General features: G+C 44.5%; 2 protein-coding genes and 1 pseudogene across 7 annotated transcripts in view; all 3 read right to left on the bottom strand.

Annotated features, from left to right (window-relative positions):
• Positions 1 to 510: 510 nt before the first annotated feature.
• LOC118936403 lies at positions 511 to 1958 on the bottom strand (annotated as a pseudogene).
• Positions 1959 to 2322: 364 nt separating this feature from the next.
• On the bottom strand, positions 2323 to 7537 carry vtcn1 (V-set domain containing T cell activation inhibitor 1). Its single transcript, XM_021579990.2, has 5 exons — positions 7257 to 7537; positions 7013 to 7077; positions 4188 to 4565; positions 3836 to 4090; positions 2323 to 2679 (listed from the first exon to the last, which is right to left on the bottom strand). Exons 1-5 carry the CDS (start codon positions 7286 to 7288, stop codon positions 2552 to 2554), a joined length of 858 nt encoding a protein of 285 aa, XP_021435665.1. The 5' UTR covers positions 7289 to 7537; the 3' UTR covers positions 2323 to 2551.
• A 6051-nt stretch (positions 7538 to 13588) lies between these two features.
• The window catches only part of parp4 (poly (ADP-ribose) polymerase family, member 4), a 30629-nt gene continuing 20676 nt past the window's right edge, over positions 13589 to 23541 (bottom strand). For 4 of the 6 annotated variants that reach the window (XM_036959000.1, XM_036959001.1, XM_036959004.1 and 1 more), the window contains exons 13-33: positions 23209 to 23392; positions 22917 to 23067; positions 22407 to 22552; positions 22165 to 22296; positions 21991 to 22077; positions 21585 to 21749; positions 21453 to 21496; positions 20854 to 20935; positions 20630 to 20767; positions 20305 to 20509; positions 20137 to 20207; positions 19636 to 19923; positions 19324 to 19494; positions 19140 to 19220; positions 18823 to 18903; positions 18335 to 18430; positions 17768 to 18235; positions 16050 to 17669; positions 15674 to 15776; positions 15173 to 15314; positions 13589 to 14965 (exon numbers count right to left, since the gene is read on the bottom strand). In XM_036959000.1, coding sequence (XP_036814895.1) covers positions 14767 to 14965; positions 15173 to 15314; positions 15674 to 15776; positions 16050 to 17669; positions 17768 to 18235; positions 18335 to 18430; positions 18823 to 18903; positions 19140 to 19220; positions 19324 to 19494; positions 19636 to 19923; positions 20137 to 20207; positions 20305 to 20509; positions 20630 to 20767; positions 20854 to 20935; positions 21453 to 21496; positions 21585 to 21749; positions 21991 to 22077; positions 22165 to 22296; positions 22407 to 22552; positions 22917 to 23067; positions 23209 to 23392 — 4654 coding nt within the window. In that variant the 3' untranslated portion in view covers positions 13589 to 14766. Of the gene's footprint in view, positions 14966 to 15172; positions 15315 to 15673; positions 15777 to 16049; positions 17670 to 17767; positions 18236 to 18334; positions 18431 to 18822; positions 18904 to 19139; positions 19221 to 19323; positions 19495 to 19635; positions 19924 to 20136; positions 20208 to 20304; positions 20510 to 20629; positions 20768 to 20853; positions 20936 to 21452; positions 21497 to 21584; positions 21750 to 21990; positions 22078 to 22164; positions 22297 to 22406; positions 22553 to 22916; positions 23068 to 23208; positions 23393 to 23541 lie in introns of those variants that run through there. The other 2 variants (XM_036959002.1, XR_005038804.1) reach the window with 2 other exon arrangements.

The raw sequence follows: 23541 nt of genomic DNA, 5'->3' as shown, positions 1-23541 counted from the left end.
GCCTCTATTTGCTATAGCCCTTCATCCCCAGCACAGCTCAACAGGCAACCGTTAGTCACAGCAGAGAATAGCTGTTTGCACTATCACAGTGGGCATGCTGCTACAGAGTGGTGTGTGAGTCTCAAATACCTGTCATCTGACAAAGGAAATGCCTGCCACTTTAAATGTTTCCATAGAGACAAGGAATGTCACCAGGTAGTTATTCCCTACATACTATTGCCTCAGGGCGCTGTTTGAGTGTGTGTGTGTGTGTGTGTGTGTGTGTGTGTGTGTGTGTGTGTGTGTGTGTGTGTGTGTGTGTGTGTGTGTGTGTGTGTGTGTGTGTGTGTGTGTGTGTGTGTGTGTGTGTGCACGTAGGTCTGTGGAAAAAAAGCAGAGAGGATAGTATGAAGAGAAAATTGACTATAGTTAAAGATATAACTTCATGGCTGTTAAAAGTGGGACAGTGGAACTGTCTCGGAAGTAGGGGCTAAGGGAAATAGGGTGTAGGAGGCGGGGCTAAGGGTTGTTTCAGGCCTTGGTCTGGGTCTCACCTTCCCCCTCGATGGTACACCTGCTGAGCTCCAGTGTCTTTGCGTGGATCACCCCCACCACCGGGTACCCCCCCACCTTCCCTGCACTCTCACGTGGCAGGAAGCAGATACTGCTACCGTTATCGGGGGCGATGGTTGCTGGGTGGGGGTCATAGTCTGTCTCCACCAGGCCGCCCAGCCTGTGGAGGGTCACGCCCTTGGCGCTCAGGATCTCTGAGTCCGACCCGCACATCAGCAACCGCTCTGTGAATGCCATCCCCCCACGGGCGTCTGACAGGGCCTGCTGTAGCTGAGCCCTTTGTAGGTGGAGCTGGTTCCTGCACTGCAGACGCAGCTCCACTAAACGCCGTAGCAGTGACAGGCAGTGTGACTCCACAGCACTAGCGTAGCCCCTCGCAAAGGAACGCACCTCATCCGCCGTCGCATCCATCCTGGCCTGCAAGACCTCCTGGGATAGGTCCACCTTCCGCAGCGACTCCTCCGGTAACCAGCTCCCGGATACAGTCCCCATGGCGGTCGATGACGTCACGTGTCGGGAGGCCGTAGTGGTCACGGTGGAAGGTGGCGGCACACTCCAGGCAGATGGACAGGTCGCAGATCTCACAGAAGAGACGCAGCTCCTGACCGGGGTGGAGGGAACACAGGACGGGCCGAGAGAGACGATCCTGGGTCTTCAGGTCCTCCAGACATTCGACGGTGTGAGTCGACGTCCTCTTCTGTCTCCTGGGGAGGATAGGAAGATGGATATGGTGAACTCATATGGTAGATCACAATAAACCACACAGTAATTACATGCCTATGTAATTACCATGTTATAATAATTTCAAAGCTAAAACGAACCCCATTAAAGCCCTTTTTACTAGTTAACTTGCAACAAATTGGAACATTGGTCATGACTCATGAGTTTGGCCTACAAATTCCTGCACTCACCTTTGTGCTTGACAACAGAACTCAAAGGTTGACACAGCAAACCTCACAATGTTTCTCTGTGTCCCAGTCGCTGCACAGGTCGCATACCACAGAGTTTTCGCTCATCAGCGTCTCCAGAAACACTTCATCCAGGGCTAAGTGGTCAGTGGTCAGCCATTCTACCCCGGACAACGGGATGTCCACCTCAGAGTCACACTCGGGACAGAAACCCGTGACGGCAGAGGAGGGCGACTCGCCTTCCAGATGTACCGCTTTGCCATTGTGTACACCAGGCAACACTGAAAACGGTTCCAGTTGACGAACGCAGCCTGCGCAAAAAGTGTGTAAACACGGCAGAATTTTAGGCTCACGATATCAACGTCTACAAACGCTGCACGCTGCCCTCGCATTGACCACGACGCCCCCCTTATCTCCGTTGTTAGAGCTCAAGTTTGTGGTCGGGGTTGGCGGGGAATCCACATGGTCCTTCTCCAACTTTTTGTCTGTAGGTGACATGGTCTTTTTATAGTCTTGTCTCGTTGTTTTCAAAACACTTTGTTACAGGTTTTTGTTGAAGAATTTACCGGTGTCCGAAATCGACCAAGCCTATTCGAAAAAAAGCCGGCTTGCCCCACCACCACAGAAAGCACTGAGCTAGGCTGAAGCACCTGCATTTGGGAACTGCCTTACTCAAGAAAAAAAAAGAGACCATGTTTATATGCAGCTTTAATAACTCAATTATATATATATTTTTTTTTACATTGTTTGCAAACTGATATGTGACACGTAATGCCAAAATAACATGCAAAACAGGCAAGCCCCCCCAAAAAACGAATATTATTGTTATACATTTTTTTGCTAAAAATGTAGGGCTCAAAACAGGTGGGGTACTGCCCCACCTGCCCTGAATGACGGGTCGCCACTGAGCCACACACACACACACACACATACACAGTTTGTCGCCACTTGTTAATCCAACACAAAATCCATCAGACTCCAGGCAGACGAAGGCAAGTGGAAAGTCACCAGACCAGTTCACTTCACCACAGACAGTCATTTTAGTCATCTTGCCTGTAGGCTATGAAGAGTAGTTTGTGTGCATGTGTTAATCAGGTTAGTTGGTAGATCCAGAAAAAGAAACTGGTTGTAGCTGCTAGGACATGCCGTTGGGGTAGTAGTATGGGCGGTGCAGCTGCAGTAGAGAAGGAGAAGAAAGTCCTCGTTGATATCTCTATATCTGTAATAAAAAGGAAAGATGCTGACTATACAGTAGGCACACTGCCAAACGCAGGGTTGGGCAGGACATGTAAACTCATTCAAAAAAAACTGTAACTAATCAGTTACATTACCAGCAAAAATATTGTAATCAGATTACAGATCCTTTTGCAAAAGTAGATGATTACTTTTAAATCTAGATGATTACTTCTTAGATTACTTTTACATTTTGGTAGGATGTTTGTTAAAAATACATCGACACCTTTCTGTTTTCTCAATGACATTCAATTCAGCATTGAAAAAAGGTGTATGTTTACATTTGTTCCACTTGAGTGAGTCTTGAGTGAGTTAGAGACCACTATTATGACACACCAAATGCGTTTGTTGGATCCTTTTTGTTTTCTTCTAATGCCTCTTAAGGGGAAAGACATCCAAAAGTAACTGAAAGTAATCAGATTACATTACTGAGTTTGGGTAATCCAAAAGTTAGGTTGTGTTACTGATTACAATTTTGGACAGGTAACTAGTGACTGGCCGTGACTGAATATCCATACTAGCGTACTAAATAGTACGCGACAAAAGAACGTTTCATAGTATGTGAAATAAAATAAAAAATAGTACTCCGAATGCATCATGTAATGCACGATTGTGTTGACCCCCGCCATTAGTTTATTTTGGTACAGCGTGTCAATTTATCTGATTATCAGCTGTTGTCAAGCACATGAGTCGGAAAAGATGAGTGTATTTTACTAAAACAAATGCCGAAATTAGTATGCAGTTTAAGTATGTAGTAGTACTCTAGTATGGGTATTTGGACATGTAACGGATTACATTTAGAAAGTAACCTACCCAACCCTGGCCACCAGTCATTATTTGTCACTTTATTTTTTGTTTAGCTGTCCTGGTTGGTCAGGTAGTCATGGTGATATAGACTGAAGAGACTGTAGGGTTAAATGCCACATCAATTGTCACTTTATTTTTTGTTTAGCTGTCACGGTTGGCCAGGTTGTCATGGTGATATAGACTGAAGAGGATGTAGGTGTCATCACTTGAGGGAGTGACTTCACTTGTGTAAATGTTTTTAAACTGGGAGAGAGTCGTCTAACATGCCCTTCTCATCCAGATATTTGTTCAGTATAAAATACTATTTTCTTTGCCCCGAAAGGTGCTTACTGGACCTTTGACGGTTGCCCGGGAGACAGCCTTCACCAGATGGTTTTGGATGATGCAGGTGTAGCTGTCATTCAATGTAATTTGCTGGAGGGAGCTGATGAATCGGGTTATCCCGGCGGAGTTGTTGAAAAAGCTAGTTTCACTCTCGTTCAGGACGTTGTCATTGACGTCCAACCAGAGGACATCTGGTTTTGGGAACCATCTCTCTCCCTCTGCCATCAGGGTAGTGTTGACCCACTTAAATTTGGGGGCTGAGAAAGCTGAAATTAAGCATATTTTAAGAGAACGCTACTTTGTGTGTAGTTCTACAAATATGAATTGTGAAATATTGAGAATGCCTAAGACTTGTCTTCTTACCTGCAACTCTGAGGTTAACACTGTCAGTCCCTGAGCCACTAGGGGCATTCACACTGCAGTAGTACACCCCCTCATCTTTCATTTTCACGTTCCTCAGCAACATAGAGGCATTGCCTCCACCTATGGCGTCTGAGAACAGCTGGGTTCTATCTTTAAACTGGGGGTTCTGCTCCGTCAGCTGGACTGCTCCTTTATTGTAACTGTACACCACTTCGCTGAGTCCCTTCTTCTTCCATGTGATTGACACCTGACTGGTCAATTCCCTGCTGTTAGTTGAAGTCTTGAACTTGCAGCTCAGGATGACATCCTCCCCCAGGTTCCCGATGGGCCACTTGTTATTGCTATCCACAGTGGCCTGGGAACCCCCTAAACCCTGAACTAAAGGACAGCACACAGCAAAAGAGAACACAACATACAGGAGGTTTGATTAACACAGAGATACTGTGTGCAGTTCATAGAGACTTTTGTTACCCATATACACTGGCACACACACACAGACAGGTACGCATGCACTCACGTATGCTCAAGTGCATGTTACATGTTAACAGAGACATGACATGGATATTGAAAATGAGGATGACACAAGTGAGTACACAGTATTTTAAAAATATATTTAAAAAAAATTTTAAGTCATGTGAATAAATATTGGTAATTAAGTGATCAACAGTAATGGGCATTCACTACCATCATGGGACTTGTATTAATTGTTTTATTCTGCGTTGTTACAGCATTCAACCCACATGATATATAGTGCATTTAATGTTTTAAAAAATTATTAAAACTGAAATCGAAAACCGTCATTATTTTGTTTGGGAATCTTACCGAAACTGAACCGACCTCAAAAAGCACAAATTGCTCAGTAGTACGGAGGTAAGATTACGGTCCGTTTGTTTTCTGAATTAAAACGGAGCAATCTGGAATTTGAAACTTCCATATTTATTTGTTTTTTACTAGAAATTGAAAAATATTTTTTTTCAATTGAGGTTCTCCTCTTGTCTCATCCATTCCTTACCTCCCTCTCAAAGCACATTGGGGAAGAGGAGGGAAGGTTCCTCCGCTCCTGCTCCAATGCACTTTCAAGGAGAGGCAAGGAATGGAGGAAACAAGGACAGAAGAAGCAAGAATGTGATGTCTAGTTTTTACACAAACACACACATACAGCGGTGCAAAAAAGTATTTAGTCAGCCACCAATTGTGCAAGTTCTCCCACTTAAAAAGATGAGAGGCCTGTAATTTTCATCATAGGTTCACTTCAACTATGACAGACAAAATGAGAAAAAAAATCCAGAAAATCACATTGTAGGATTTTTTATGAATTTATTTGCAAATTATGGTGGAAAATAAGTATTTGGTCAATAACAAAAGTTTATCTCAATACTTATATACCCTTTGTTGGCAATGACAGAGGTCAAACGTTTTCTGTAAGTCTTCACAAGGTTTTCACACACTGTTGCTAGTATTTTGGCCCATTCCTCCATGCAGATCTCCTCTAGATCAGTGATGTTTTGGGGCTGTTGCTAGGCAACACGGACTTTCAACTCCCTCCAAATATTTTCTATGGGGTTGAGATCTGGAGACTGGCTAGGCCACTCCAGGACCTTGAAATGCTTCTTACAAAGCCACTCCTTCGTTGTGTGTTTGGGATCATTGTCATGCTGAAAGACCCAGCCACGTTTCATCTTCAATGCCCTTGCTGATGGTAGGCTTTGTTAGTTTGGTCCCAGCTCTCTGCAGGTCATTCACTAGGTCCCCCCGTGTGGTTCTGGGGTTTTTGCTCACCGTTCTTGTGATAATTTTGACCCCACGGGGTGAGATCTTGCGTGGAGCCTCAGATCGAGGGAGATTATCAGTGGTCTTGCATGTCTTCCATTGCTAATAATTGCTCCCACAGTTGATTTCTTCAAACCAAGCTGCTTACCTATTGCAGATTCAGTCTTCCCAGCCTGGTGCAGGTCTACAATTTTGTTTCTGGTGTCCTTTGACAGCTCTTTGGTCTTGGCCATAGTGGAGTTTGGAGTGTGGCTGTTTGAGGTTGTGGTGTCTTTTATACTGATAACAAGTTCAAACAGGTGCCATTAATACAGGTAACGAGTGGAGGACAGAGGAGCCTCTTAAAAAGAAGAAGTTACAGGTCTGTGAGAGCCAGAAATCGTGCTTGTTTGTAGGTGACCAAATACTTATTTTCCACCATAATTTGCAAATAAATTCATAAAAAATCCTACAATGTGATTTTCTGGATTTTTTTCCTCATTTTGTCTGTCATAGTTGAAGTGAACCTATGATGAAAATTACAGGCCTCTCTCATCTTTTTAAGTGGGAGAACTTGCACAATTGGTTGCTGACTAAATACTTTTTTGCCCCACTGTAGCTTGAAAAGTTTACTGATAATAAGGATTCCATTATTAGTTATTGTCCATGATTTTGTTGACAGAACCCATTGTATTCTATTGTTGTACTCGAATAAACTATTAAGAAAATATATAAAAATGCTGTTATTTAACTTTTTCATTCTTCTGGAATGTTTAGCATCTCTAATATACATTAGAGATAAGTTGACTAAAGCACAAACAGACCTGGCTAGTAGGCATGACAAAGAAACATGCAATCTCCATGTTTCATGTGACATTTTGAATGACATGTAGATGTTCTGTTGTTGCTAGGAGTTATGGTCTCATTTTCCCTATATACTCTTATCCCTGTAACTACAAATGTGAAGCTGCTAGAAAATCATATTTAAATGTGTATCAAACCATTTAGAAATGTTGACCGTGATGTCACACATTGGCCCCTTTGTTTGTAGAAATATCCATATGTTCACTACATACCTGCAAATGACACAGACAAGATGAGGATGATGAGTCCAGCGGCTACAAAGATCATGACTATCATCCTGGAAATGTAGATGAAAAAATCAAGCAAGATCTAGCAAGGACCTTCCAAGTCAATTGAACATCACAATATCCAATGATAAGTTCAACTGACTATGCACTTGTTGGTGATATGAAGCAAAGCTGTTGCTGGCCTCCAACCACCATATTTTTAGAAAGACACATTGAATAGAGGCCTCACCCCCAGAAGATTATCTGTCCAAGGGAGGCCATGGCTCCTTGGTAGCTGTGTTTTTATTTACAGGGTTATGATAGTTCCAGCTGCTCCCTTGACCAGAGTCCACATACAGTACCGTATGATGTGTCGTCTACAGCAGCTACATATGAGATTGACAGAAGCTCCACACCCACCGTAAGGTATTAATGCAATATCAAACATTGACCTCTTCTTGAGTCAATATTGTCACTGTTAGTTACTAGTTACTTGTCCACAATTGTAATCAGTAACCTAACTTGGATTACCCAAACTCAGTAATGTAATCTGATTACTTTCAGTTACTTGTGAATTACTTTCCCCTTAAGAGGCATTAGAAGACCATCAAATGTAGTTGGTGTGTCATAGTGGTCTTTGACTTGTGTTCAGACTCGCTCAGGAGGAACAAACTCAAATTTGCGCCTTTTTTAGATGATGAATTTAATGTCATTAAGAAAACAGAAAGGTGTCATGTTTTTATTTTTTTCTTACAAGCATCCTTTCTGAATTGAACAGTAATCCAATAACTAATAATCTAGTTTTTCAAAAGTATCTAATCTGTTTACAGTATTTTTGCTGGTAACATAACTGATTACAGTCACAGTTTTTTTGTTATGAGATTACATATCATTTATTACATGCTCATCAGAGGCTGCGGTCATAGTGGCCGGGGACTTTATGGCCAGGGACTTTAATGCAGGGAAACTTAAATCCGTTTTACCTCATTTCTACCAGCATGTTGAACGTGCAACCAGAGGGGGAAAAAACTCGACCACCTTTACTCCACACAGAGACGCATACAAAGCTCTCCCTCGCCCTCCATTTTGCAAATCTGACCATTATTCTATCTTCCTGATTCCTGCTTACAAGCAAAAACTAAAGCAGGAAGCACCAGTAACTCGGTCAATAAAAAAGTGGTCAAATGAAGCAGATGCTAAGCAACATGACTGTTTTGCTAACATAGACTGGAATATGTTCTGGGATTCTTCCGATGGGATTGAGGGGTACACCACCAGCCACTGGCTTCATCAATAAGTGCATCGATGACTTCGTTCCAACAGTGACTGTACGTACATACCCCAACCAGAAGCCATGGATTACAGGCAACATTCGCACTGAGCTAAAAGGTAGAGATGCTGCTTTCAAGGAGCTGGACTCTAACCCGGAAGCTTATATGAAATCCCACTATGCCCTCTGACGAACCATCAAACAGGCAAAGCATCAATACAGGACTAAGATAGAACTACACCGGCTCCGATGCTCGTTGGATGTGACAGGGCTTGCAAAGTATTACAGACTACAAAGGGAAGGACATCCGCGGGCTGCCCAGTGACACAAGCCTACCAGACAAGCTAAATTACTTCTATGCTCGCTTCGAGGCAAGTAACACTGAAACATGCATGAGAGCATCAGCTGCTCCGGACGACTGTGTGATCACGTTCTACATAGCATGTGAGTAAGACCTTTAAACAGGTCAACATTCAGAAGATTACCAGACAGATTACCAGGACGTGTACTCTGAGCATGCGCTGACCAACTGGCAAGTGTCTTCAATTACATTTTCAACCTGTCCCTAACTGAGTCTGTAATACCAACATGTTTCAAGCAGACCACCATAGTCCCTATGCCCAAGAACACTAAGGTAACCTGCGGCAGGGTAGCCTAGTGGTTAGAGCGTTGGACTAGTAACCGTAAGGTTGCAACTTAAAACCCCCGAGCTGACAAAGTTCAAATCTGTTGTTCTGCCCCTGAACAGGCAGTTAACCCACTGTTCCTAGGCCGTCATTGAAAATAAGAATTTGTTCTTAACTGACTTGCCTAGTTGAATAAAGGTAAAAAATAAAATAAATAAAAAATGACTACTGACCCGTAGCACTCACATCTGTAGCCATGAAGTGCTTTGAAAAACTGGTCATGGCTCACATCAACACCATTATCCCATAAACCCTAGACACACTCAATTTGCATACCGCCCCAAAAGATACATAGATGATGCAATCTCTATTGTACTCAACGCTGCCCCTTCCCACCTCGACAAAAGGAACACCTATATGAGAATGCTATTCATTGACTACAACTCAGCGTTCAACACCATAGTGCCCTCAAAGCTTATCACTAAGCTAAGGACCCTGATACTAAACACCTCCCTCTAATACTGGATCCTGGACTTCCTGACAGGCCGCCCCCAGGTGGTAAGGGTAGGTAACAACACATTCACCATGCTGATCCTCAAAATAGGGGCCCCTCGGGGGTGCGTGCTCAGTCCCTTCCTGTACTCCCTGTTCCCTCATGGCTGCATGGCCAGGCACGACTCCAATCCCATCATCAAGTTTGCAGATGACACAACAGTGGTAGGCCTGATCACCAACAACGATGAGACAGCCTACAGAGAGGAGGTCAGAGACCTGGCTATGTGGTGCCAGGACAACAACCCCTCCCTCAACGTGATCACAACAAAGGAGATGATTGTACACTACAGGAAAAGGAGGATCGAACACGCCCCCATTCTCATCGACGGGGCTGTAGTGAAGCAGGTTGAGAGCTTCAAGTTCCTTGGTGTCACCAACAAACTAACATGGTCTATGCACACCAAGACAGTCATGAAGAGGGCACCACAAAGCCTTTTCCCTCTCAGGAGACTGAAATCATTTGGCATGGGTCCTCCGATCCTCAAAACTTTCCACAGCTGCACCATCGAGAGCATTCTGACTGGTTGCATCACTGCTTGATATGGAAACAGGTCAGCCTCTGACCGCAAGGCACTACAGAGGGTAGTGCGTATGGCCCAGTACATCGCTGGGGCCAGGCTTCCTGCTATCCAGGACCTCTATACCAGGCGGTGTCAGAGGAAGGCCCAAAAAATTGTCAAAGACTCCAGACGCATAAGTCATAGACTGTTCTCTCTGCTACCGCATGGCAAGCTGTACCAGAGCTCCAAGTCTATGTCCAAAAGGCTTCTTAACAGCTTCTACCCCCAAGCCTTAAGACTCCTGAACAGCTAATCAACAGGCTACCCAGACTGTTTGTATTGCTCCCCCTCTTTTACGCTGCTGCTACTCTCTGTATATTATCTATGCAGTCACTTTAACTCTACCTACATGTACATATTACCTCAATTACCTCAACTAACCGGTGCCCCCGCACATTGACTCTGTACCGGTACCCCCTGTATATAGCCTCACTATTGTTATTTTACTGCCTCTGTTTAATGTGACAATTTTTGGGGGATTTGATGCAATCACTTACTCCCAAACCCTGGCTATATGGATACAATCAGACTTACCCTTGAATCCATAGACACATAGGCCTTTGACGAATGTCCATCTCCTAACTAGTTTAGGCCGCTCTCTTGTCATTTCTGCCTGGACATCTCTCCTCCAAAGATTTCTGGGTCGACCCCTTCTTCTTTCCCCCTGGGGGTTCCATTTCAGGGTGTATACAATCCAACAACACCTCTTGTTATTTGTAGTTTAATGGGTTCCAGTTCAGTTCCCCTTTAGAGGACTCGGTTCGACATCTTTGTTATCGTCTGTTTGTTTAATCTCCATGTTTCTGATCCATACATCACCTGTTTCACATTGGAGTTGATGACTCCAGTTCTTTCAATTCAGAAAGTAGCCAAAACTGGAATCCCAATTGCAATTTTCCTCAATGCTTCTCTACGAGGAAAATGTGGAATTGTTGTTTTATTTTCTGAATTGACTGTTACATTTGATTTCAATCACTTTTTGATCGCACCCCTTTTGATTTGAATGAAACTTTCTTGACATATTTTCCTATGGTAGGAGTGGTCAGAAAGTAACTTCTTGGACCTGAATGCCAAAACACTTAACCTACTGGGCACACCACATCATTTCAACATGGAATATTGGGTAATATTTGGTAGAGACCTTGATCAATGAGATTTCAACCTTAATTCACCCACTCAAAATGTCAGCCAGAAGTTTGTTGAATTCCCAATGTGTTATTTTGGTTTAGTTGTCATCTAAATGTGTTATTACTGCATTTTCAACCATTTAAAAGCACAACAAAGTTAAAATGGGAACAAATGTCAGATATTTTGTATTTATACAATTTAATGTGTTATCACTATGCTTCTTCTAATAGCTTAACCAAATGACCTGGATTGCAGTTGAGATAACATTAAAAGTGATTGATATGTTGGATTCACATTTCCATCTCAACCAAGAATCAAAGTTAAAGAACAGGACAAAATCTAATCAAGATGTGGAACTGCTGTTCCATGTGGGATTATGGTATCATGTGGACAGTGCAGGTAAAGTGTTTATGCACTTCACTAAGATAATGTACTTAGACTTTATTTGATTGTAATTAGATTTAATTAACTTTATTGTGAGATAGACTGAACCCGATTGTGACTTCACTTTGCTGTGATATCACCCTAATTTATCTTATTTGATATTTTACACTTTGACAGAATGAGCAACCACAAATTAGTTTTGTGTCCTGTGCTGGCTTTATTTCCGCCAGGCTACACAAGATATCGCTATTTAAGAGTGTCACACCCTGATCTGTTTCACCTGTCTTTGTTCTTGGTTTCACCCCCCTCCAGGTTTCACCAATCTTTCCCATTATCCCCAGTGCATTTATACCTGTGTTCTGTTTGTCTGCCAGTCTGTTTTGTTTTGTGAAACCTACTACCGTTTTTCCCCTTGCTCCTGTCTGTTCTAGTTCCTAGTTTTGCCCATTCTGCCTACCCTGAGCCTGCCTGCCATTCTGTACCTTGCCACGCCACACTGGATTATTGACCCCTGCCTGCTCTGATCCTGCCTGCCGTTCTGGACTTTTTTCACCCCATCTGGATTACTGACCCCTGCCTGCTCTGACCCTGAGACTGCCTGCCGTTCTGGACCTTTTTCACCCCATCTGGATTACTGACCTCTGCCTGCCCTTGATCTGTTGTTTTCCTGCCCCCTGTTCTAGTAATACACTTTTGTTACTTCGACACTGTCTGCATCTGAGTCTTAGCTGAAACGTGATCAAGAGAGCCTCAATAATATAACACATCAACCCAGAAGAGAGCAATATATTTTCTCCTTTGAACATCTGCAAATCCAGTAATTCCTTCTCAGACCATCTGCAGGACTACAATACTCTATCAAATATTCAGGGAATCAACAAAACTGTCCCTCAGACCTTCATAGAATCAAACTACTATTTTGAATAGTAGTTTTAGTAGTAGTTTTAGTAGTTTTTTTCAGCCACCATGGCAAATTTTCAGTTTTGACATTCCTCAGACTTCTCTCCCTGTTGACCAAAGCTGCCAATGTTTTAGTTTTCCTGTTTGTCTTCATTTTGGAGTACATTTTGAACCTTCCGTGCTTCTTCAAGCCTGCATGGTACAGCATACAACCCATAGGCCCTCATGGCATAGTGCACATGCTGTGTCCACCCATTATAATAACTTGTGTTATCATGCTAATTGTTAAGATCTAGCAGAAGATGTTTTGCCGCAAGAGATGCAGTGTGTTTCAGGAATTATAGCTGCTGCAATTGCTTCTGTTCATCTACCAAACTTGTGATCACATTTCTGACTTTAGTACTCAACTGGATAGGTACTCTCATAAACTGAGACTGGTTTGTGTGCTATAAGACCAACAACCACCGCAAACATGTGGGACTTCACAGTAGAACAAACCTGACCTCTGAAGAGAGACTTGTCATCACTGAATACAAGACGGACTCAGTTGTGACAATTTATATTATGTTCAGAATGTTTTTTTTTTTATTATGATGCAAAAAGGCTAAATGCTGGTCAAATGTTCAATGGTAACTGACAAATGTATCACAAATTAGATACATCAATAAAATACATATTTAAAGGCCATATTATCTTCCCCTGGGCTGCAAGACAAAAAAAATTGTGAAGCATGTGTGCTAATTAACAATGCCCCATCCAGTGCGTGACACAGCCTAGGATTTTGCCTGTGATGTTCATTCAGGTGAAAACTCTAGTCTAGAACATCTGAAGAAGTAGCCTTTTCTACAAACAAGCAGCTATTACTTATGTTCGTTCAGGTGAGGACTGGAACATCTGAAGATGCCTTAATGCTAATATATCCCACATGTGAATGTGTCTAATGCCTATTTTTTATATCCGCATTTAACCCAACTCCTCTGAATCAGAGAGATGTGGGGGGCTGCCTTAACTGCCTTGCTCAGGGGCAGAACGACAGATTTTTACCATGGCAGCTCAGGGATTCGTTCCAGCAACCTTTCAGTTACTGGCCCAACGCTCTAACCACTAGGCTACTTGCTGCCCCTGGTTAGATTATGTAAATATTTAGACTGCCCAGGGATGGATGAAAAGTGGCTTTATTGTTTGGATCTGATCTTTTCACTGACAAATATATGACCATCTACTTTCTTTCCCTGGTCATTGGCGTGCCTCTGGTTGGTGGGGGCCTTATTTTCTGGCACTTGTGTGTTCATGCACCTGTCTCAATAGCAGAAACAAGTGTGGCCAAGTTGGTCAACCATATGACCAAAGGTTGTACGAGGAAATTCTGTCAAAAGAAGTGAACAATCATTTGAAGACAAAACTGGACAAAATAGCCGTAGAGAAGGCCAAGAGGATCTTCCTCTGACACCTTCAGGTCATCAGGGGTCAGAAGAGACAACAGGAAGGGGGACTGACAGTGATATGGATGTTGTGGAATCATGGCAAGCTAACTCAGATTTTTTGTTGTTGTTGTCAGAATATTAAAGTTATGGAGTTTCAGCAGCTAGTGGATCCAGAACACAGAGGGTCTTACTCAACCAGCTATCTGTTGTGTAGTACTGTATGTAGTAACTGAAGACCTTACTCAGTAATAGAGTCCAGGCTGAAAGGTAAGATGAATGTGACTTTACTGTATGGTGTAGGCATCCATCTTATTCTTCTCCCAGTATGCATTGATTTACATCTTTATTAATAGTCATTAACCTTGACCTTTCTTGTAGCGACACCTTGTGGTGAACACAACACTAGCGAGTCGGATTCGACTTTCGTGCTGTAACACACACAGATTCAAGCTGACTATGTTTATATATTGTGAAACAGACACTTTAAATCAAACCATTCTTTTAGAAAGGCTTTAAGGTGTGTGTGTAAAGGCTCGAATAGGAACCCGAGTGACCAATAGCATGACCACATTACCCTGCTGTTCTGCTTATCCGTCAGAGGATTATTTCAGTCAGACAAAGAAAACAGAAAGAAAATTGGAGCAAGGTCTGAAATCACACAATGACAGCTGTATGGATATAAAACATGGCCATAGATTGAGGAGTATCAATACATTTTAGAAATGATTGCTCTTGTATTTTGAGAAAACATAAAATCACACCTTTAAATGCAAAGATTTGTAATTACAAAACTGATTTGATCACTGAAGAGGTTATCAGTATAGCATAGTACCTTAACCTCGTAATAAGTGAAATAGTAAAAGCAATAGCTGCAGATGTATATACTGGTCATACACCTTTCTCCTCCTGGAAGTCATTGGGCCCTCACTCCCCCTGTGGTCCCGAGGAGGATGAGGGGAGAGAGGGGGTGCGGGGGGTCGATGCCCAGGAGCTGCCGTGTGGACGACTCCCAGTCCCAGCCAAACTCCAGCCTGCTGCACACACACGGGTACTCCTTGTCTGCCCAACACACCCAGTCCACCGCCCTCCTCACCGCCTCCCAGCGCTCACACCTGGGGGAACACACACAGTAACCATATTTAGTGCATGCGCACACACACACGCATCGAGAAATGCACCAAACAAAAACAAAACATATATACCCTTATCCCAAGAGAAACACAGACACATGAATCACATGAACTGCCCTCAAACCTTGTAGATAGAACAGAGTGCTTGGGGTGTTATATAGTGGAGCAGAGAGAGGAGACCCACTGTACCTGGGCTGAGGAGGAGAGTGGTCCAGGTCCAGACGGAACAGGCTGAGCAGCAGCTTCCCCTCATCTAGCCTCCTCACCCTCATCAGCTGCAGCACCAGCAGACTGGCCACCAGCCTCAGGATGTCAGCATGGGCCCTCACACCTGACACACATCAAATCCATTTTTATTTGTCAAATGCGCTGAATACAACAAGTGTAGACCTTACCGTGAAATGCTTACTAACAAGCCCTTCAACAACAATACAGTTAAGAAAATATTTACTAAAATAACTAAAGTTTTTTTAATTTTTAAAGTAACAATAAAATGAGGCTATATTGTATATAGAGGGGGTACTGGTAATGAGTCAATGGGCAGGAGACAGGTTAGTTGAGTCATTTGTAAATGTAGATAGGGGTAAAGTGAATATGGATAGATAATAAACGGTAAATAGCAGCCCAAACTGAATGTTCATAGACTCCCAGACAAACAGTTCTCTAGTAACAGTCTGTAGTGTAGCCTACCTAGAGAGCTGATGCCTCTATTCTTCAGGAAGACATTTGCAAAGTAGTCCACATCCACACCGAGGAGGTAGCCCAGGCTGGCAGAGCACTCCCAGTAACCTTCCTGGAAGAAAAAAAAACATGTTGATAGCACAAAATGGTTCCCATTGCTCATTGGTGAATGGTGCCACACATTGGTATCGATGAAGTGAGTTCCCCATACAATGCTCTGAGTATCTGGAAAATCTGTTTCTGAATTCAATCCATGCTCCTGCACTATCAATAAACAATAGAATGTATATACAGAGATATGATTAGTTCATATTTTCTATCAATAATAGTATTTTCTATGCAGATGAGACGGGCCTTTAGAAAAGGGAACGTTTACTGTACTTACCGAGTGCTGGAGGGCAAAAATCTCTGTCCATTTTACTACATCAAGAGTATTCTTCCTGAATTCAAGACCTCTCTTCCTGAATTCAAGACCTCCCCTCCTGAAATCAAAACCTACCTCATTAGGATACCACAGAGCTACACATAACAATACATGTCTCCAATAGAGGTCATACACAGACAGACAAAGTGACGGACGAACGGACGCTGACACATACCTTTCACTGTCTCCGACAAGTTTTTGTACGTTTTTTTTCATATCCAGAGGTTTTTGTGCTTGTGGTAGTACATTATGTTGTTGTAGTGTACTGAGAGAGCTATTAAACTGAGAGGATCCAACTAAGGGCACTAAAGATGGGGTCATATAGGCGCCATGAGTGGTAGGTGAAAGGGAGCTGAGGTGTCCGCCAGTAAGTGGTGCCTCAAAACTTAACCCCATTGATCTGGCTGAGCCTCCAAGAGGTGGTCCGCCTGCTGAAGAAGCCTCATATAAATCTGGAATGTAACATGCACTGGCTGTGGCCCCAAACAAAGAGCCGTGAGGTTGTCTGCTTTGAGAACCTGCCCTTCCGCCACCGAAACCAAACCCTGATGGGGGCGCAGAAGCAGGGACAACAGAAGGTTGCCAGTGGTCCATTTCCACTAGTCCACAATCCTTATCCTCAGATAAGCTATTATCCAAGGTCCACATTTTGCTAGTCTCACACATTGACGACTGTTCCACAGGATAGGCCTCTTGGGGTTTGGAAAGTAGCAGGTCCCCACCGGCTTGCAGTTCCGGGAAGGTTGCAGTATGGGAGATAGCCCCAACTCCAGGTCTGGCATGAACTCCCATCTCGTATCTAATCGCTCGAAACTCATTGGAGACAAGAGCAGAGGGAGGAGGAAGAGAACCTGAACCTCCGGCAAAGAAAGACTGCAGTCGAAATGGAGGTGGACCAGGAGAACTGAGGACAGGAGCAGGGGGTGGAGGAGGAAGAGCATCTGAAACTGTGGCAGGGAAAGACCGCAGTCGAAATGGAGGAGGACCAGGAGAACTGAGGACAGAAGCAGGGGGTGGAGGAGGAGGAAGAGAATCTGAAACTGCGGCAGAGAAAGACTGAGATCGAAATGGAGGAGGACAAGGAGAATAGAGGACAGGAGCAGGGGGTGGAGGAGGAAGAGCATCTGAAACTGTGGCAGGGAAAGACTGCAGTCGAGATGGAGGAGGACCAGGAGAACTGAGGGCAGAAGCAGGGGGTGGAGGAGGAAAAGCATCAGCAACAACGCAAGACTTGATCTGAAGATGATGAACAGAGGGAGGAGGACGAGGCACATCAGCAACAGAGAGAGACTTCTTCTGTGTCTCTACAGGGTCAAATGCCGAACCGGCACAAACCTTCCTGTGTCTGTCCGCCCGTCTAAAGTCTCCCTCTCTACTCTTCGCAAGCCTCACTATCTTTGGGAGAGAGTAGAAGGTCCCACACAGCTCAGGGATGAAATCCGTCTCCATAGCCATAGGCAGCATAGTGGTAGTAAGGTACGGGGTGCGTGGTATGCATTGGCTGCCTGAAAGCGTGTGGAGAGTTGGAGAGGAAGAAGAGGACAGAGCCTCACTATGCATGAATTCCCGTAATTCAAAGTCCTGTAAAACAAAGACAAGAACAGTTCAGTGATTAAACTATGAATTGACAGGAATCATTTTTCTTTATAGTTAACAGCAAGAAAGAAGCAGATCACTACCAGGTCATCAAAGTACTCCATCTCTTCATCCGTCACAGCTCCTTCACTCTTCAAAGTCATATCTAAAGGTTCGGTAGCAGCGGACAAGGTCACTGGGCTGGCTGAGACCATATGGCCCATGAAGTAAGAGGAATTAAGTATCCTACCAAGAGGCACCTCATCCGTAGCCCTCTGATTGAGACATTTGGAACGTAAGTTCACAGATCCTTCCCATGATTCGTCATCCACCTGGAGTTGACCCATCAATTCATGCTCCTCCCCCATCCCCCTCTCCTTTAGACATATTTTTCTGCATAAAACATGCCCTAGCCCACCATTCAGCAAGTTTGACATTGAGTCTGATCCAGAGTCCATCCCATCTCCCTCATATTCCTCCTGCTGCCAGCTAAGGTAAGGTAAGAAGTCGACGTCCTCGTCTGAGATCAGTTTGGGAACATCTGTGAAGCCCGCGTCAGGCTGCTCTGAGTCCTGGGAGAGAAAGAACGCATCAGAACATTGTATTTTTCTACATTTGTATTGAAGTATTGTCGATGTGTGTGCGCACACACTAGCGTTTGGCAGACGTACCCTCTCCTCGATGGCAACAAAGCTGGTGAACTGAGACAGGATGGAGAACTCTTTGCTCAGCTCAATGATGAAGGACTTCATCACTGATTTCTTCCCCTGAGAGAATTGATACTATATATATAAAACAAAAACTTTCCGTACACACAGAATAGGTACAGTGTACACACTCCATACTAGGGTTGTCATGATACCAGTACCGCAATACTAGGAAAGAAGGAAGGAAGGAAGGAAGGAAAACAAAACATGAAGCAGCCTTAATTTCCAGAGGAAAACACTCCTAATGTTGGTCAAAAACAGCCTTATGTTGTCACCCAGAGTCACATTTCTTTTCCAAGCTATAGCACACAATATTTTACACAAAGTAGGTGTTTAAAGGACCATTAGCCTGCTTTGTGTTTTCTTTTTTGGTAAGAAAAATCTGGTGTTGTAGTATAGCTATACTGGTTGTGACAACACTACTCCATTCACAATCTAATGTTCACACACACCTCATGTTCAGCCTCGTTGGTGTGAAGACTGCCATCCTCATAGTCTCTGATAACGGCCCTCGCTGTGAGCTTATGAAGGAACTGAAACACATGCGCACACACACACACACACACACACACACACACACACACACACACACACACACACACACACACACACACACACACACACACATTATAGGTGTGACTGAGACAGTATAAACAGTAAGGTGATGTGAGTGTGGTGTGACTGAGACAGTATAAACAGTAAGGTGATGTGAGTGTGGTGTGACTGAGACAGTATAAACAGTAAGGTGATGTGAGTGTGGTGGTCTCACCGTGCCCCTGGTTTTCTGTAGCTCAGTGGTGGACACCATTGTCTCAATGTTCTGACCACTCAGGTCTCCAAGAAGAGTGGCCTACGGAACCCGACACATGGACAAGTTAGTCTCACAGGGCTTTGTGATCTGGGCATGTCATGTTCACGCACGCACACACAAACACGCCTCTGTGACAGTATACCTGTGTACAGTGTGGCACGAAGCCGTAGACCAGGGTGTGGCAGTCAGTGAAGAGTGCGTGGAGCTGAGAGGGCGCCTGAACAGGGGGGGGAGCTGAGGGGTTAAACTGCTGCCACTTCACAGACACAGAGCTGCAGCCTGGAGACACGATGCGCTTCACCTGGCACGCCACCTGAGACACACACAGAAAAACATCTGTTTAAAGGGATAGTTCGCCCAAGTTGACCACATATTATGTGGTTGTGTTGGAACCAAAGATAATATACAGACATCTAAAGACATAGGAGAGGTCGCTGTAAAAGTGTGCTGGTACCTTCTCTCGCCAGGTGTGCTTTGTCTTTGTGTCAAAGAACTCATAGGCCCCTCCCCCTGCCTGGGCCAGGGCCCGCAACATGTGCCGATTAGCTGTTGGGCTGAGGCCGCAGGTGAAGAGGCGGCTGTGCTGGGCATGCTGTCTGACCAGCTGCAGGGTCAGGGCTTGGTTCTGGACGTGACCGTCTGATAGCAGCAGCAGGTTCCTCATGCCATGCGACGGAGGCAACAGACTCAGGCTGCGCAGGGGCCTCCACAGCTCAGTGCTGCCCCCAACAGGTGAGGAGGACTAACAACAACAGGGGAAAGGATCATTCAGAAAATGAGAATTTGATCAAGGACAAAATTTACATGCACATAATACTCCAATGATTGTGAATATTCCATTAAAATATTCTGAGTGAGCTTTGTATATGCTCAAAAAATGTATGTTTGCCTAATATTCTAGAGACTAATGATAAAAGATTGTGATTGGCCCCTGGGCCTGTCTGTCAGCACTCACCATGATGAACTCCTTGGCTGGTTGGAGGGCCTCGACTAGAGGGTTGGCAGAGAGAAAAGCATCCTTCTGGTCTATGAGACAAAACCACAGTCAGACAGATGAGTATGGGGGAAAAGTTACAGTGTCTTACTGTCTAACTCATCAGTCTGAAGTAAGCAACAACAAAACCTGAGCCAAAGGAGATGACATTGACTCGAATGCTGTGGTGGTCCAGGGTATTCAGAAGCTGCAGGGCGATTCTCCTGGCGTTCTGGAGAGCTTCTCCTCTCATGGACTCAGACGAGTCCAACAGCAGGATCACCTCACTGGAGCCGGACATGGGGCTGGAGGTGGGGCAGGGCTCAAAGTCTGGGTAAAATACCAGCATACAGGCCTGGAAGGGGGAGAAACGTAAAGAGATGGATATGATTAGACAGAGAGAAGGAAGGAAAGATGGAGAGAGAAAGGGATACAGACCAGGCCGTATTTAAGAGACAGAAGGAGAGATACTGACCTGGCTGTCTTTATCTGGGTGTTTCTCCACCCACATCCTGGGTAGGTGGATCTGAGCCAGACTGAAGCAGACCAGGAACCCATCTGGACCCAGAGTCTCACCTGGACATGTCCTCACCACCGCCTTACAGTCGGTCCTCTGGGGTTAACACAACACACACACCATGTTACAAACATGCACACACAAGGAAGCATGCACATACATTGCTCGGTCTGCTGTGTTACCTTGATCTTGACTTTGTGTGTGAGACAGTGCAGGTTGATAATCTCGTTGGGCATCTCAATGGACATATCCAGACTGAACTCCCTAAGGAGAGACAGACACACACTACAGGTCAGTATGAAGAGAGAGAGACAGACACACACTACAGGTCAGTATGAGGAGAGAGAGACAGACACACACTACAGGTCAGTATGAGGAGAGAGAGAGACAGACACACACTACAGGTCAGTATGAGGAGAGAGACAGACACACACTACAGGTCAGTATGAGGAGAGAGACAGACACACACTACAGGTCAGTATGAGGAGAGAGACAGACACACACTACAGGTCAGTATGAGGAGAGAGACAGACACACACTACAGGTCAGTATGAGGAGAGAGACAGACACACACTACAGGTCAGTATGAGGAGAGAGACAGACACACACTACAGGTCAGTATGAGGAGAGAGAGAGAGAGACTACAGGTCAGAACGAGGAGAGACAGACACTACAAGTCAATATGAGGACAAGGGATTATTAGGGAATATCAGAACTAATGATAAGGATACAGGAATGGTGTACCCATCCATCTACAGCGCTGGTTAAGAGGAACACTCACCCTTGGGAATCCAGGTTGGTCACACACACCTTTTCCAAAGTCACCTACAGACACACACAATGGCACACACATGACGCAAACCTAAACGCATCATTAATAACATATAAAATCAATCAATCTAGTCCCTCCTACCTGAGTCCTCTGGTTGAGCGCTGAGCTCTGTTGCCATGGCGCCACACTACCGGGCAATGAGAAGTTGATCAAGCCCTCCATGACGACCAGCTCGGTGACAAAGGTAACTTTGATAAGGACGGTGGCACCGGCAGGCAGGTTCCCAACGCTGATGGTGAAAACATCCTGAGGGCACGCAAAGATGACATCACCGTCATGACGCAAGACATGATAAGACTGAAACCACAGATTATTTCAACCATATGATCATCATTATCTGATTTAAAATAATGATCTGAGAGTTCAACATATGACACACTGTCTGTACTAAAGAGAGCATGTTCACGTTTGACACATTCTATTTCCTGTTCAATGTAAAGTGACAAAGTGTGTCTGCAGAGAGGTAAGGAGGTATGGAGAGACTTACAGGTGCATCCTGGTCCATTAGGTAAGCTCCATGGCCTCTCTCTATGGCCTGTTTATACTCTTTACGCGCCTGCTGCTTCTCCTTCACCTGGGAAACAACACAACAGCTCACAACACAATACTACACATGCATAACTGATCACCATGTGCTGCTGAGAGGGTGAGGGTGAATTACCTGTCCCATTACATGTTTCCCATTGATGAAGGCCTCAAAACCACACACAGCAGCAGAATCATCCAATGGGAAGACGTACTTGGCTTCGATGGGGGCGGTGCTCTGATTGGTGTATGTCTGGAAGATGATGACCTGGTAGCCAATAGGAGAGAGGCCTGTTACTTAGCCAAGTATGGTACAGTCCAGTATAGTCGAGTTTAGACTGGACTGAAATTGACTAATCTTGTCCAGTCCAGTCGTACCTGGGAGAGCAGATCCATCAGCCTGGCCCTGACATGAACGGCCTGTAGGGGGAGTGGTTGTCCAGAGCAGTCCAACAGGCCTGCAGTCACCTCCTCTAGAGGGTTCTTACAGCTCCCAACATCCTCCTCAGCCTCACCACAGGACACTACACACAGGTCATCAATAACAGCCTCAGAGCAAGCAAATGTACTTATTTTAAGTCTTGTCTATTTTTTTGCACTTTAAAAAAGGGTCAATCAGCAGTTGTTACATCCATTTTTGAACATATAAATTAATTATATGTATAACCTCAAAACATGGTTAAATCTATACTTTTGATATCATGGCTGGCCAGTCTGTTTATGAATTTGAGAGGGTTACATTTATCCAGCCCCATCCATCAGCTTTTTACAAAAACAGGGTTGGAGAGAATGCTTTGTTACTGTTTCTATTGGGTCAGCTTTACGTATGGCCCTGAGTTTGGTTGGAAGTTTACAATAAAGATGTATTTAATTGAACTGAGTTCTTACAGAGGTCAGACGGAGAGACAGGAAGCGGAAGCTCGGTAGAAGAAGTATCTATGGTGGGCTGGAAGTCCTTCAGCCGGTCCTCCTCCAGTCTGAACTGTACCACATATTGCAGCCTCACCTGCTCCGGGCTGTACACCACATACTCATCATCCTGGAATACACACACATATCAGAAACACAAACACGTAGGGAACCGCACGCACGGACGGAAGCACGCACGCAATCTGAACATTACAATGTCAGCATTAGCACTGAACAAACGCAGGTACAGATTATTTTTTAAAGGGGTTACGTCAAACTCTGAGGGTTTCTTGGGGGTGTGGCGAACCCCGTGTACACTGTGGTATCCCTCAGGGGAGTGAGTCAGGCTGCTGTCCCTCTTCTGGAGGTCAGTACAGCGCCCCAACGCCACGTCACACACCAGCAGCAGCCGACTGCCGTCCGTCACACTGGGCTTAGAGTACTTCAAACTGGTACTGAGGATACACACAGAGAGTATATTGACAATATTTCATACTGCTGCTGATAAACAGAGAATATATTACATTATTTCAAACTAGTGCTGTTCATATACAAACAGAATATATTTGCATTGTTTCAATATAATTTATTAGGCATATAATGT

The sequence above is a fragment of the Oncorhynchus mykiss genome, chromosome 22, assembly GCF_013265735.2.
Source record: "Oncorhynchus mykiss isolate Arlee chromosome 22, USDA_OmykA_1.1, whole genome shotgun sequence".
Taxonomy (NCBI): Eukaryota; Metazoa; Chordata; class Actinopteri; order Salmoniformes; family Salmonidae; genus Oncorhynchus; species Oncorhynchus mykiss.
This window is presented reverse-complemented; position numbering and strand designations above follow the sequence as displayed.